Source organism: Echiichthys vipera, assembly GCF_963691815.1.
Source record: "Echiichthys vipera genome assembly, chromosome: 16".
Classification (NCBI taxonomy): Eukaryota; Metazoa; Chordata; class Actinopteri; order Perciformes; family Trachinidae; genus Echiichthys; species Echiichthys vipera.
This window is the reverse complement of record NC_139841.1, coordinates 16,558,826-16,573,948: the sequence shown is the minus strand read 5'-3', so window position 1 is coordinate 16,573,948 and position 15,123 is coordinate 16,558,826. Positions and strand designations below refer to the sequence as shown.

General features: G+C 39.9%; 1 protein-coding gene across 1 annotated transcript; it reads left to right on the top strand.

The window, feature by feature from the left end:
• Positions 1-1,377: 1,377 nt before the first annotated feature.
• On the top strand, positions 1,378-13,105 carry osbp2a (oxysterol binding protein 2a; the record flags this gene model as incomplete). Its single annotated transcript, XM_083929700.1, has 14 exons — positions 1,378-1,544; positions 3,544-3,749; positions 7,314-7,564; positions 7,679-7,847; positions 8,854-8,974; positions 9,078-9,144; positions 9,249-9,386; positions 9,481-9,726; positions 9,885-10,005; positions 10,335-10,438; positions 10,842-10,937; positions 11,590-11,774; positions 11,889-12,109; positions 12,963-13,105. 14 exons carry the CDS (start codon positions 1,378-1,380, stop codon positions 13,103-13,105), a joined length of 2,235 nt encoding a protein of 744 aa, XP_083785826.1.
• Positions 13,106-15,123: the final 2,018 nt, after the last annotated feature.

The window sequence follows — 15,123 nt, the reverse complement described above, 5'->3', positions numbered from 1 at the left end:
TTTGATTCTGATTTCAGTCTCAAACTTGACTTTGGTAACACATGTGTGTCTTAAATCTACAAACTACAACATATGAATTATAATTAACATGTCTTTTGAGTATTTTATATATGATGCAAGTGTTTCAATTCTGACTCTTAACATGCAAATCTTAACTTTTACTTATTTTACAACATGGTATTATAAAGGACTAAACTGCCCTACAAAGCCTAAGTGCCGTAACTACGAAATCACTGATAACAAGATTTCTGCACAATTTTGGGGCCTAAAGAATGGAGGTTAGGGGTAATTTGTAAAAAAAATGATTCAGTGGCAAACTAGTGAACCATAATCCCTCATCAATGTGCCAACTATCTATTTGTTGGGGCCGTAAATAAACTTTAAAGCCTTTTTTTTTTTTTGCTTAATTTTTTTCGTAGTAACTGCACTTTTGCTTTGTAGGGCAATAAACATGACTTAAGTATGGATACATAAATAAATGCATCAGTAAATGTATAAATAAATAAATGAATAGATACTTGCGTAAATAAATAAAATAATGCGGTTGAAGATGAATGAATGAATGAATTAATTAATTAATTAATTAATAAATGGGACCTCCTACTGCCATTAACATATGGACACAGATATACATAAATAAATAAGTGTAGGTGGAAAATGTAAAGCATTTATTTTTTTATTCATGCATAAATGTATTTATTTCTGTATTTAATTATTTATTTATTTAGACTTAAGTCATGTTTGGTCCTCCATATAGGTATGGCCTACTGTTGAAATGAGTATGACCCTTTGTTTCGAGAGTAGCCTGTTCATCCTCCAACAGACTCCTGCAATGATGTAGAAAAACTGCAGCAAAAACCATGTGTCTCTCTTTCACACACACACACACACGCACACACACACGCACACACACACACACGCACACGCACACACACACACACAAACACACACCACACACACACACACACACACACACACACAGACCTGCACCCATATGCTACAACCCTGTGATAAGGACGTCATCATGAGCTCCTCTCTCTCTCTCTCTCTCATCCACAGGCTTTATTATTACACGCAGCAGTGCAGTCTCTCCACCCTTATAGAGTTGCATGCAATAATGTGGTTGTTACATATCGGATTCTAGCTAAACATTTAGCCTAACTACGTATTTATTTTTTCTTCTTCAACTATTCCAGGGGAAGGGGAAGGAGGGCACACACTGGCATATAGCTTAACCAAACAGCTGCAAGCTAACAGTAGCGTTACCGGAGGGTACAGTCAGTGCGGTGCAGCTGTTGACAGGCACAACTCCACAGTGAACTGCACCGACAATCCGCCCGTCGCGTTGGCGTAGCGTTAACCGGCAAAGAGGAGCAAATGAACGAGCTGGTGAAGAGTCTGCCCTCCCCGACTCTCCCGGGGCTCCACCTGCCGTGTTTGGATACCGGCACCTACAAAGGCTGGCTCTTTAAATGGACCAACTACCTGAAGGGTTACCAGCGGCGCTGGTTCGTCCTCAGTAACGGCCTGCTGTCCTACTACAGGTAACGGTAACTAACGGTTACAGCGACCGTTAGTCCTGTAACCTAGGCTGCCACATTTTATAGCTAATATTTATTCGGTTAACGTAAAAAGTTTATCATTTTTAGATATGTTTAAGGTTCTTTTAAGTAAGTTGTTCAGTTAGAGTTGATTTGATGCTAATTCGATTTATTTTTAATGAGAAATGAAACTTTTGAACGTTGTCTGGCCAAAGAGGGAGTGTCTTGAATGATGCCGGTTTAGCAACAACAAAAATCACCTGAGTCATAGCCATAAGATGAAAAATGCCATTTATGAGTAAGTAATAATCAGAGGCGATGCTAGAGTATTTTTGGCCCGGGGCAAAAATTCAAAGGGGCCCCCTAGAACCAGCTTTCTTCCTTTAACGGACTGTGTCAGCAGTCGGACAGTTTTTGTCTAAATTCTGTCAAACTTTCTGTTTAACCTACACACATAAATGATGGCGTATTGTGTTGAGTTAATTTAAAGGTGTTAAACTAAAGTCTAACTTCTCAACTTTGTAACTATATATCATTTAACAGCCTAATTTAGCTTTGTGTTTACAAGAGTGGTCAAAAATACGCTAACACCGGTGAATTAGCCGTGTGCTACTCTCGGCCCTAGTCGGACACCCCAATCTCCTCGCCTTAAACACTAGGAAATGCACATTAGCATCAATTCTGTCACAACATCCAGGACCATAATTCAGTCTTTCACAATAACATAACGTGCTTTAACAACTCCAAAATACACCGTAAAGTCTTCTTAATCTCCATTTTTAATGTAAACCCCCACCTGGCTGAGCATTGCCCAAACGTTCTTACTGCTTTCTCTCATCAAGGTTACTTTCTTACACTAATTTGACATGTGAATGTCCATGTACAAATATGAAATTTCACTTGTAGATTCTTAGAAGTGTGTTAATAAATTCTACTTGCATTTCGATGGCGATCACTAAGTATAGCACCACCTTGGACCGGAAACTGCGGCAGACCAAATGTGTCCGGATAGGGCTCATACCAGCGAACGGCGTCCGACTGGTGATAAAGTTACGTTATAGGGTTTGTTTAACTGAATCATGCACGTCACTTGGAACTGGAGTAAAAGAAAAAAAGGCTGGGGAGGTCAGGTCTCCTACTGATGTTGCAAACTTGCCGCATTGTCATTGCTGTAGTTTAAAGTTTGGCCCTAACCGGCCCGGGGCCCCAAGGAGTTGCCTGCCTTACCTGCTGGTGAGCGTCACCCCTTCTTATAATACAGTATATTAATTGAACAGCTAACCTATGTTGCATACAGTGCCGTTCATTATTTAAACATATTTCATACAAGATATTAGGTGGAGGCTGAATTTAAGCTTTGTTTGCATAAGTTAAAAATCAAATGACAAAGAAGTGTTAACTGTATTACAATGACAATGTAAAGTGTAATTTATTATATAAAATTGAGGGACTCGGGGGCAAGTGGTTAGGAGAGAGGAATATCTCTCTCTCTCTCTCTCTCTCTCTCTGTCTGTCTCTCTCTCTCTCTCTCTGTCTCTCTCTCTGACCTGTGATTGGCCAAAGTCTCCCATCAGGCTGGATTTTCTAAAGCCCGGAAACAGCCATGAGGTGGTGCAGATGTATAGTTTTCTTGTTGCAGAACACTTGTATTACAATATGATGCGAGATAATTAATGGATTTTTTGCACAACGTCCTGTATACAAATCATTTCATATACAAATCATAAGGGAATGCTAAAAAAAAAAATATTAAATCTTCATGCAATGGCGCATATGTAAGACTAAAGGTCAAAGTGTTAAGCTACAGTACATATTGTCCAAAGCCTCTAGAGAAATGTAGGTTACAAATTGTCCAAAGCTTGTCTGCAGAGAGAAGCCTTCATCGTGTTTGACAGACTTATTGCGATGCTATTTTACCAGTAAATCACTTTGAAATCAAGCAAAACCGGGGCTTCCCTATTTCCTCCACATTTTTCTTCCAATGTTGTTTGTTTTCCCTCAGGACTCAGGCAGAGATGGGGCACACCTGTCGGGGCACCATTCCCCTGGCGACAGCACACATCGAGGTGGGTGACACCTGCCACTTGGTGTTAACTAGTGGAGGCCGGAGCTACCACCTGAAGGCCACCTCTGAGGGAGAGTGTCAGCGGTGGGTCTCAGCCCTGCAGCAAGCTAAGGCCAATTCCACTCCGCTGATGCACCACTCAGGTGAGATGGACATTTTCTATTCTGTGTGACCCATACATTTCAACATATTATTTTAACTATGTGATCGATGTTCACACAAAGTACTGTTCTAATGCAAATAAATAATGTACCTTATTAAAATGGGTAGCCCTTTCATGCAGGCAAACTAACCAGTGTCATTTTTGATGAGGAGATCTGTTAAAAAAAACTTGCAGAATGTCCAAAATGTGTACAAAGGCATAAAACGATGGTGGACAAGCTAATTTTAGCTGTAACCTGAATGCAGGTTTATGCAACTAGGTCCCAGTTACCTAAATGCATGTTGTTTGATTTATTTGTGTCCTTTAATGTTATGTAAACAATGGGCCACAAGAGGGCAGTGTTGTTATATGTTCGCTGATGGAGACGGTCAGCAAGTATTTGATGTGTGTTAATGCAAAATCTGCATTTAATTATGTCATTTTAAATGACCTTTTCCTTACAATATTCACTTTTTACCTCAAGACACTATCACAAAATATAATGCAATAGAATATAGTATAATAAGGATTGTATTTTATCAGTCTGAGAGACATTTTCAGTTTGCAGCTGTCTAGCTTTATTTGTCTAAAAGACAAGATCAGGAGCAAATATGGACAGTGTATCCCCAACCCCCCCCCCCCCCCCCCACCCTCTCTTCCGCAAAAATGTACACACATTGATGCAGCTACCGCCTCCCTCCCGCTCCGTCTCCTTGCTCCCTCCCTGTCTCCTTCAGTATGACGACAGTGCGAGCTGAATGAAATGACCTTCCTTCAGACTCCTCCTCCTGAAAGGAGAGAGGGTGTGAGGATTTTCATTGAAAAGATTTTTTCATCATAAACTCTGTGGACAATAGGGAGACACGAGTGTAGCCTTTTTCAGTGTCACCTTGTAAGTAACCTTTTAATTATTTTACCGAGAGCAGAACAAGAATCAACATAGAAGCTGTGTGCTTTCATGCTTTCTTACATGCGTGTGTGTGTGTTTGTAATTGTTGCATTGTCTTTGTTTATAGAGTTCAGTAAGTCGGGCTGTATTTTGTGCAAATATACACACCGGAAATTTGCTTTAAAGTTAACAAAATGGCAGAGTCATTTTCAAAGTCACTGCAGAACAACAACACCGTATTTAACAATCAGTCTCAGTTGAATATGCCGTATATGATTAATTTGAATACTACATCTTGTCGGGATTATTACTATGAATACAGCTGCTAGAGGAATCATTCCCAAGAGGCGTGTGCCTTTAAGCGCCCCTTTACTGCTGAGTAAAAGGTTTACGCCTGCAAGATGTAAATCGATGTCTTCTGTTAGTCTGGCCTCATTAGCATGGAGAGCATGACTGATGTTTGAGTTGTTCATGCTGTATCTACCATCATATAACAATGGTCTCAGCCCTACTGGGAGTGATTACAGCCAAAAACCTACTGATGTTAAGGAGCAGAGCATTTATAGAAGACTGTGCACAGCCTTAGTTTCTTTCTGATGGTTCTCACCGTTCAGAAATTGTGTTTGACAGTGCTGTTGCTGTTTTGCCTTGATTGTTAGAACTGGCCATGAAAGTAAACATCCTAATCTAATGTATTATTCTTGAACAAACTTTTTATTTATAATACTGTCTGCTTCATAAAATTTTAGACAACATAACGTGTTTTTAAGCACGTGTAGGCACACACATAGATCCTTGTGTGTTTTAGTGAAGTGTGTGTGTGTAATGTGATTAAAGATTATTATTGCACGGGCCTTTGATTACGGGTTTAGGGGCAATAATAGCAAGGCAAATTAATTGGCTATGAGTGGATTAGAACCGCCGTAATTAAGTGGATGCTGCGAAGGTTATCTGGCACCTCTATCATAGTAGCTATCACACAATCGCTACATGAGGACCATTTTATTTAATACATTCAAATAGGGATGTTGTGATAAAAAATTCAAACCTCTCCGACAACCATTTACTCCAGGGTGAAAGTGACATAAAATAAAATAATAACTGTTTACAACAGTGTGCTGCAGTAGAAAGCTCCCAGCATATTACAGTCAAACTTTGAGTGCTTCATATCTATTACAGAATCCTATTTCTTGATGATTTTTAACTCTCTCTTCCCAAACTGTGTCCATATTGGTGCACCCTCTATCATCTGTGGGTGTGTTGGGGTGTCATGATTCAACGATGAATCACCAATCTGTCTCAGACTCTCCAGTGTCCTGCATGTGTGAAAAATAACTAGATAGTACACAGAGCAGACCTCTATCCCCTACATGTATGCTATTATTTCATGCATGTGTTGTGGCTATGAGAAGAAGTGTACTTCCCTAAAATAATAATAAAAAAATATATATAATAAATAGCAGATTTAGAATAAAGTGTTTTAACACCTTGAGCACAATAAGTCAAGTGAGATCCTTCTCTCCCTCTCAGCTGTATATAGGTCGTGAAACCATTATATATAACTGAAGCTCTTTTTTTTCAACCTCTCATTTTTAATCTTCTCCTCCTGAGACTTTGTAATTCCAGTTTGCCCTGATTGTTTTTTTATTTCTTTGCCCCTCTAATAGAGCAGTGGTAGTATGTCTCTATGCTTTGGTGTGCTCACAGGCAATGCAGACACTGGCCTAGATTTAGTCAACGTGTTCAGGAGTTTTTCAGATTACACACGCAATCTGTTTCTTTAAGCAGAGAAGAAAATGTTTTGACCTAGAAAGGTGCCATTGCATATGACGGAGGCAGGTATTTGCATTTCAAAGACGGATTATGGATGGATTGTGTTGACCCGTAGAGCATGAAGCCAGTTGTGATCTAAATGTGTACTAATGACAGCAGAGCAAGTCTTTTTAACAAGCACAGTTTGCTTTATTACCCTCTTCAACCAACCCACTCTTTAGCAGGTGCATTTTAACAAACATATTTGTCAAAGCCACAGAATTTATTGTAAAGTTTAGTCAAAATCCCAAGTTTTAGCATCAAATGTGTCAAACTGAATTATAATAATGGACATAACAGCTACAGTTTCCATTTCATGTCAGTGTGCAGCTATATCAAAACAGGTTATTTTTGATTTAAAAAATCACTCATAATAGTGATTTATGTTCAACCAAAATAGCAGACCAAGTATGATGTTAAGTAAATAGTCCAGTCTCCCCGCTCTCTTTCTAAAATCCCTGAGACAGACGGCTCAGCTCATGCCAACAAGGGGTAGAGAGAGAGAAAAGGAGGAGGAAAGGGGTTGTGCGTCATCTTTTTTTCACCCGTTTCTTCTAAAAATAGCTTTTCCTCCCGATTGCACAGGCCTACGTTTCCAGGGCAACGGTGTTCATTCATAGCTTTCCGATCTTGTAGAGGAAGGGATGTGTGTGTGTGTGTGTGGTGTGGTGGTGGGGGGGTGAGCTGTTATTAAGTCTAAATTTAGAGTATTAAAATAGCTTTTCCGCTGTCTGATGAGACTATTTACTACAGTATACTATTTTGCCACCAGAAAAACCCATTTTTTTCCACTAATGTTACCTATCATCTTTGGCAACCTATGTCATTTGTGCACTTCCTTGCTTTCTTTGTCTTTGTGTGAAGATGACTCAGGAGATGAAGGGCCTGTACCTCAGGAGGAGCGAGCCCTAACCCAAGGGGTGCTCAAGACTCTGGCCAGCAAGCTAGATGACCTGAGCACCTGTAATGAGCTGATAGGAAAGCACGGCGCCGCCCTCCAGCGCTCCCTTAGTGAACTTGAGGAACTGCGTGGGTCCACTGACAGCACAGACAGAGTGAAAGCTGTTAATGAGCGAGCCACCCTTTTCCGCATCACCTCCAATGCTATGATCAATGTAAGTTTACGAGCTCTGAGATAGTATAAGAAACTGATCAGTTGTTTCTAATGAGGGAAGGCAGCTTGAGGGCTCTGCCTGCATCTTTTGACGTGCGTTGTGTTCACACCTCAGGCTTGTCGTGACTTTCTGGACGTAGCAGAATCTCAAAGCCGGAGATGGCAAAAGACCCTGCAGTATGAGAGAGAGCAGCGTCACCATCTGGTGGAGACCATCGAACAGTTAGCCAAACAGCACAACAGCTTAGAGCGAGCCTGGAGGGAGAATCCCACCTCATATACAGGTGAGACTAATCAAATCTCTTTAGTGTGAAAGGCAAAGTATGTAGTCTCATGGAATAAGAATAAGGCCCTCTTCTGGCCAGTAATAATGATGCATGTCTATCACAGAAATGTAAAACAGAAATTAAAACAAAATAGCCTTCCTAAACTACAAGTTTGTGACAAGTATAACGTTTGTTTTTTGTTCAGATTGTCATATGTCCTAATTTAACACACAATGTAAAGCCATAGCATATTAGCATGTGAAGCCAATATCTTAAAAATGTCCTCAAATTCATGTTGGTGAGGGTCTTCTTGGGACCATGGTTCCTCTTTGTCAGCACAGCTTTTTTTATGGCACTACATACTTTTACAATGGTTGCAACTTAAGCTGTAATCGAGGCAACTTCTCTAAATCACAGCTACAAAGGGAAATATTCAACTGACATTTATGTTAAATCTCCCATATTATGCTCAAATTCAGGTTCATACTTGTATTTTGGGTTTCTGCTACATGTTTACAAGTTTTAATGCTCACATTTTTTCTCAAACTGTCAGTCTGAATATACCTGTATTCACCGTATGTCTGAAACGCTCCGTTTTAGCTCCTGTCTCTTTAAGACCCCTCCCAAAAGAGCCCAGCCTGCTCTGATTGGTCAGCTTTTCCAGGTCGTCTGCATTTACCCTATCTGTGTCTTTGCACCATCATTGCAGCAGGGGAATAACTGTAATGGCACTTTCTACTAATATATCGTATAGTTGTGACATTACAACTGTACAGAAATCACTTTTTACAATAAGGAACCTTTAAGTTGCCACTGATATTCCCTATTTTTGTTTCCATGGCAACATAAAGCAACTCTTTGAGATGTAACTATGTCAAAAAACTGCTGTTGTATCACATGCAAACAATTCAGGCATGATAATCAAGTTAAATCGAGTCTCAAGTTTTATTTTAGCTATTGTGCATCACAAAAATATAGATTGAAGACACTTAGATGACTCATCCCCTTGTCTTTTGTGCTGTAGACGTGGAGCGTTCTCAGGAGGGGGATGCGAGTGATGAACATGACGAAGCAGAGTTCTTCGATGCCATGGAGGACTCTCCTGCATTCATAACTGTGACTGCGAGTAGCAACACACAGCACAAGTGAGACATCATTTCTGTACAGACTAATCTCAGTGCTTTGCTCTTGATCTGCCGCAAGCACAGTTACCTTGAACTGTATTTAAATGATTTTGCTTTCTCTCAGGCGCTCAGGGAGTAATCAGAGTATGATGAGCGGCGGAGTGTCCAACGACTGGACTCATAATGAGAATGTAGGTCCAAAGCACGCTCAGTTGTCTGATTAGTTTTTACTATACACACCTAGATCATATATATTAACAATTATCAATTAAATTAAACATTCTTCTTATTTCAGGACACCTCAGGCACAAACCACATGCAGCTACGAAGAACAAGACGCAGTCGTATTCCAGACAAACCAAATTACTCCCTTAACCTGTGGAGCATCATGAAGAACTGTATTGGCAAAGACCTATCCAAGATACCCATGCCTGTAAATGGAAAACATGCATTACAAATTGGCTGTAGTGTATTTTTTGAATTTGAGTGACTTACAAGAAACCTTTTCTGTCTGTGTGCGATTGTAGGTAAACTTCAATGAGCCATTGTCGATGCTGCAGCGTCTGACAGAGGATCTGGAGTACAGCGAGCTTCTGGACCGGGCAGCTCGCTGTGACTCCTCTCTGGAGCAGATGTGCCTGGTGGCTGCCTTTTCTGTCTCCTCCTACTCCACCACAGTCCATCGTACAGCCAAGCCATTCAACCCTCTGCTGGGGGAGACTTACGAGCTGGACAGACTGGAGGAGTACGGTTATCGCTCCATTTGTGAGCAGGTGAGAAGAAGAGAAACACATACCCTTAGATGTATGTTTAAATCCCACAAATACTTTTAGATTTAAAGATAAGCCCAAAGTGAAGGACAAAAACATAAATAGAGTATGATGTCTATATGTGGCCTCTGCTAACACCAGCTGATACCTTTCACCCTCAGGTCAGTCATCACCCACCAGCTGCTGCCCACCATGTAATATCACAGCGAGGATGGACTCTGTGGCAGCATATCACTATTGATAGCAAGTTCCGTGGGAAATATATTTCTGTCATGCCATTAGGTAAGAAACAAGCTAATTGATGCAGTTCATGCTGACAATCAGTATACAGTATAATACTGTGTTTACAACTACAAGTATTGTATTGGTAAAATATTTGGTTTATTATTTTGCCTGGTTTATTTATTCACAAAGAAGTTATTTTTTTAAATCTCTCTTTCTTTTCTTACGTCTTAAAAAAACTAAAAAACACTCACAAGAAAGCCAGATATGGCCTGTAAATACACAAAATATTTGTTAGAACACAAATAATTTACCATATTTAAGTAAATATAAAACTGTAATGTTAATCAACTTCTTTTTGTGTGTCTTCCTTGTTGTCATCACTGCAGGAAACATTCACCTGCAGTTCCACTCAAGCGGAAACCATTACGTGTGGAGCAAAGTGACTTCAACTGTGCACAACATTATTGTGGGGAAACTTTGGATTGATCAGGTGTGCCTCTCTCGACTTTAGTAACTGTCAAAACCACAACTTGTCTCTGACCTTGTTATGCGTGCGTGCTTATTTTTAGACCAGTGAAGAAGAAGAAAAAGAGACCTTCTAAAAACAGTTCACTCAACAAAAAATGTTATTAGGAAATTAGTGTTCAGAAAGATGGTTATTAAATTAAATTTGCTTTGTGTGTGTGTGTGTGTGTGTGTGTGTGTGTGTGTGTGTGTGTGTGTGTGTGTGTGTGTGTGTGTGTGTGTGTGTGTGTGTGTGTGTGTGTGTGTGTGTGTGTGTGTGTGTGTGTGTGTGTGTGTGTGTGTGTGTGACTGAGGGAAGTAATTTGCATCATACACTTTTTAGTCACATCTGTTTTTCTTGCTGTTTTCCTCTCTGTTGCTGTTGACAGACTGGGGACATTGACATTGTAAACACCACCACCAAGGACACCTGCCGTCTCAAATTCTCCCCCTACAGCTACTTCTCAAGAGAAGTCCCACGTAAAGTAAGTCGTAGTTGTACCCACAGAAATATTATTGAAAAATATAAGAAATATTCTATTTCAATGGTTGTACCTTTCCATTCTGTTCAGAGTCGTTTCAGATGAGAAACAGACAGCTAGTGTCTTTGTTGATTGCTTTGATTGAAAATGAAAAAACATAGTACACGGAACATATACCCTTAAAATGATGTGCCCATAATGCACAATTGATAACGTAAATTTGACCGTAAAGGAGTTGGCTACAACACTTTTTTCAGACTTAAACATGCTGCATCGTCTAATCATAATTATATATATAGTAACATTTACAACCTGCCATTGTCACATACACATAGATGCGAGATGTCTTGTTCCTGATTCTGAAAAATGTTTGTGTCATAATATCAGCATCTACCGAGAAACAGGTCAAAGACTCATGAGCTGGTGAGGAGCAGGAGCCTGAGAGAATATATTATGCCTTAAACGTTTCTTCAGTTTGATATACTGTAGTAACATGTACAATTAATACAAGATTCAAACACTCAAAATCAGCAAGGGACCAAATTAGAATGAAAAAATTAAGTCACGTAGTACCCAGCTGTGAACATATCAGAGCATGTCAGAGCATGCATGTAACTGATCTTTTCCTGTGTGTCGTATTCTCTGCTGTCTCTAGGTTACAGGCGTGATAGAGGACAGAGAGTGCACAGCACATTACATCCTCTCAGGAACCTGGGACGACAAGATGGAGAGTGCCAAAATAGTGGACAGCAGCCAAGGATGCGGCGGCTCGGAAGGCAAACAAAAGACAGTTTATCAGACTCTTCAGCCCAAACTGTTGTGGAAAAAATATCCTCTCCCGTATGTTTATCTTAACACATTTCTACATTACGCGAAAGATTGAATGTGGCATTTCAAGTGACTCCCCTTTGTCATCTGCTCTTTCCTATGTCTCTTCTATTTTTCACTCTACAGAGATAATGCAGAGAACATGCACTTTTTCTCCTCCTTGGCTCTGACTCTCAATGAGCCAGAAGAGGGTATCGCGCCCACTGACAGTCGTCTGCGGCCAGACCAGCGGCTTATGGAGGCAGGTGTGTGGGATGAAGCAAACACCCAGAAGCAGCGTCTCGAGGAGTGTCAGAGGCTGGAAAGGAAACGAAGGGAGGCACAAGCCAATCAGGCTCTGGAGGAAGGTAAGAGCAAGGAAACCAACAAGAACAAGAAGGAATAAAGTCCTTTATTCTTGTTTTGTTTTGTTTTGTTTTGCTTATTGTTACTTCATTGTGAAGAAAGATTTTAAGAGTTTAACCCATGAATGTACGAGCAAAAATTTGTGACATCCCAATTAGCTTGGATTCAAATAGCTTTCGTTTTGAAATGAACAATATTTACATAAATATAGATTCTGTATTTTTCAACAAGGGAGAAGGAGTAGATGTGAATTTTCTTTAAATGTGAAATTGAAATGGAGGGGATCTTTATCATCACCTGTCTATGGCTGTGGGCAAAACAAAAACAAAATTTGCGTCTGACAGGAATTGGGGTGTCATAATTCTCGAAAGACACGATTCGATTAAATTTTCACTTGTGTTATGACTGCTCTAATTTTGGTAAGATACCACACTAAAGTCGCATGGTCGAATTATTTATTTGAATTGCCAATCCTCTATTAATTTTGATAATTGAAACTGAAAGCTTGGTTCCATCGATTTTGAAATTGTGACCCTTAGAAAAGAATACACGGTAGGTTACTGATGTTCCTCCATCATTCTTATTACTGTAGCCTTAAACTGTAAACTTTTTTCTTGTTGTGGAGCATATACAGTCAAAAGCTTAGCTGCAACTAAATTACATATCTGGCAGCAATTGACAAGTAAGATCGCAGCTTCTTGAGGTCAGTCCAGCAATTTGGATTCGGCTTCCCTCTGCCAGAGATCTAATTATTATAAATACAATGATTGGAGTGAGAGGAGAAGCTGAGACGTTATGTAAAATAGTATACATTCAAACCACGGCTTAAGAAAAAACATCATTCTGTGTCATTAGGGCAAGACATCGAGGGCTACCAGCCACTGTGGTTTGAGAAGAGGGCAGATGATACAACGGGAGAAAGCACCTATGTCTACAGAGGAGGCTACTGGGAGGCCAAAGACAGACAGGACTGGAGCCAATCCCCTGAGATCTTCTAGGACAAAAGTTCCCCTTAACACCACGGGATCAGACAAGCTGAATGGTTCCTCTTGATGTAAGGATACTGTGTTAGTTATGGACAGTTATTTGTGTGTGTGTGTGTGTGTGTGTGTGTGTGTGTGTGTGTGTGTGTGTGTGTGTGTGTGTGTGTCTGTGTGTGTGTGTGTGTGTGTGTGTGTGTGTGTGTGTGTGTGTGTGTGTGTGTGTGTGTGTGTGTGTGTGTGTGTGTGTGTGTGTGTGTGTGTGTTGGGGGCTGGAAGATTGACATATGCTTTAGTTTACAGACACCGGACTTCTGCACCAAAACACGCACGTTTCAGTGGGTGTGTATGGGGATAACTTGGGGGCAAGGAGGAGTGCCGCGGATGTTTGGGTACAAGAACTGAATGTCTTGTGCTCCTCAAATCTGGAACAACATGTTCCTCATGCTGGGCTCTGACAGAGACACCGGGGCTTTTAAAGGACTGTAGCAGGACTACACATTCTTCTGTACTTTCACGGCAGAACTTCATTTATTGATAGCCCTGATTCTGGGTAATTTTTACTAGAACTGTATCTTGAAAGACTTGCAGTTACTGTCCAGTCCACCTGGCCTCTAACGAACAGCTACTGGGCCATGAAACTAAAGTGTCATTCTCTGTGGATGGACAACTGACTGAACACACCATGCTATTTTATAGACAACTGCTGCTTCCCCCATAATCTCTAAATGATGTTTCTGTTTGCATTAAACATCTGGAGGAGCTTTGTAAAGTCTGTGAAAAATGAAAAAGTGAAGTCATTTGAGTTAACTTTGGGTTGAAAAGTTTACCAAGCTAGAATGTTCTAAATACACCAGAGTGGTATTATGGGAAATGTATGATGCAACATTTTTGGAGCTTGACCCATAATAAGGATTAAAAGTCAGGATGTATCAACCTTTGCTGCATCTATTTTGACTACACTCTTTTAAATGAGTCTCTCTCATGGCCCCAAACTTAATGGAAGTGCAACAGTACATCGCTGGAGTATCACTTCAGATATCTTAAGACTGAAGAACCACTGAAGTCTAAATCTAGGTAGCCTGGGAGATTTTTCTTCAGCAAGGAATTATATTGATGCTCAATGGTTATTTTAGCCTTAATTATGTAATGAAGTAGTAATCCCGTAGTAAGTACTGCACACAAACTGAGATTATGTACAGATTATAGAAATCCAGCAGGGATGATGGATTTACATGTATACTTCAGGCCAGGGTGACTTTTTTGGGGGGATAAAATTTGCACAAAATATCAGGGTTTATCATATTGGTAGGTAGCAACAAACTTGATTCCCCCCTACTTGAGTGGTTTTTATCTTAAAATTGCTCTTTTTGGCCATGTCAGCAATAACACAACGGCACAGTTTCTCGAGAAGAAAAAACTCCCAAGTCAGAGACCTTTTATTATGCAGCACAAAAAGTATGTTTTGTTAACAGAATTCCTTTAGCTGAATGATAGTTAAGTTAAGAAATGTTTGTACATGTCAGTCAAGGACCAGAAAACAAATAAAGAACGGTTATCAATGCATATGCTATGGATTTTGTGTGTAGAAAATATACATACTGTAATCAATATTATAATATTAATTAATATGTATTTATAGTTTCCCTCTTAATGTGTATTATAATAGGGCATGATGCACATGTATAATTGCCTGGTTGCTTTTTGCCTGTATATAGCAAGAATATAATAGAAATAGAAACTCCTCGTGTATAATCGCTGTGAGAAAATATTGTTTCACATTACTTGAACATTCACATTTTGGGCACTTAAGTACTTAAACTCTATTTGTGTATGCATAGTCTTAAATTGAGTCGAGATTGTATACCAGTTAATGAGATGTTGGGGAAATTAAATTATATAAGTTCATAAGATATACTATCATAGTGATGATGCAAATGAGGTGTTGTTCAAATAAAGCACAATGTTATGTTTTACTGCAGGAAATGCTACATGATCTCAAAGGTTTTCATGGCAACATATATAGCTATGCATGG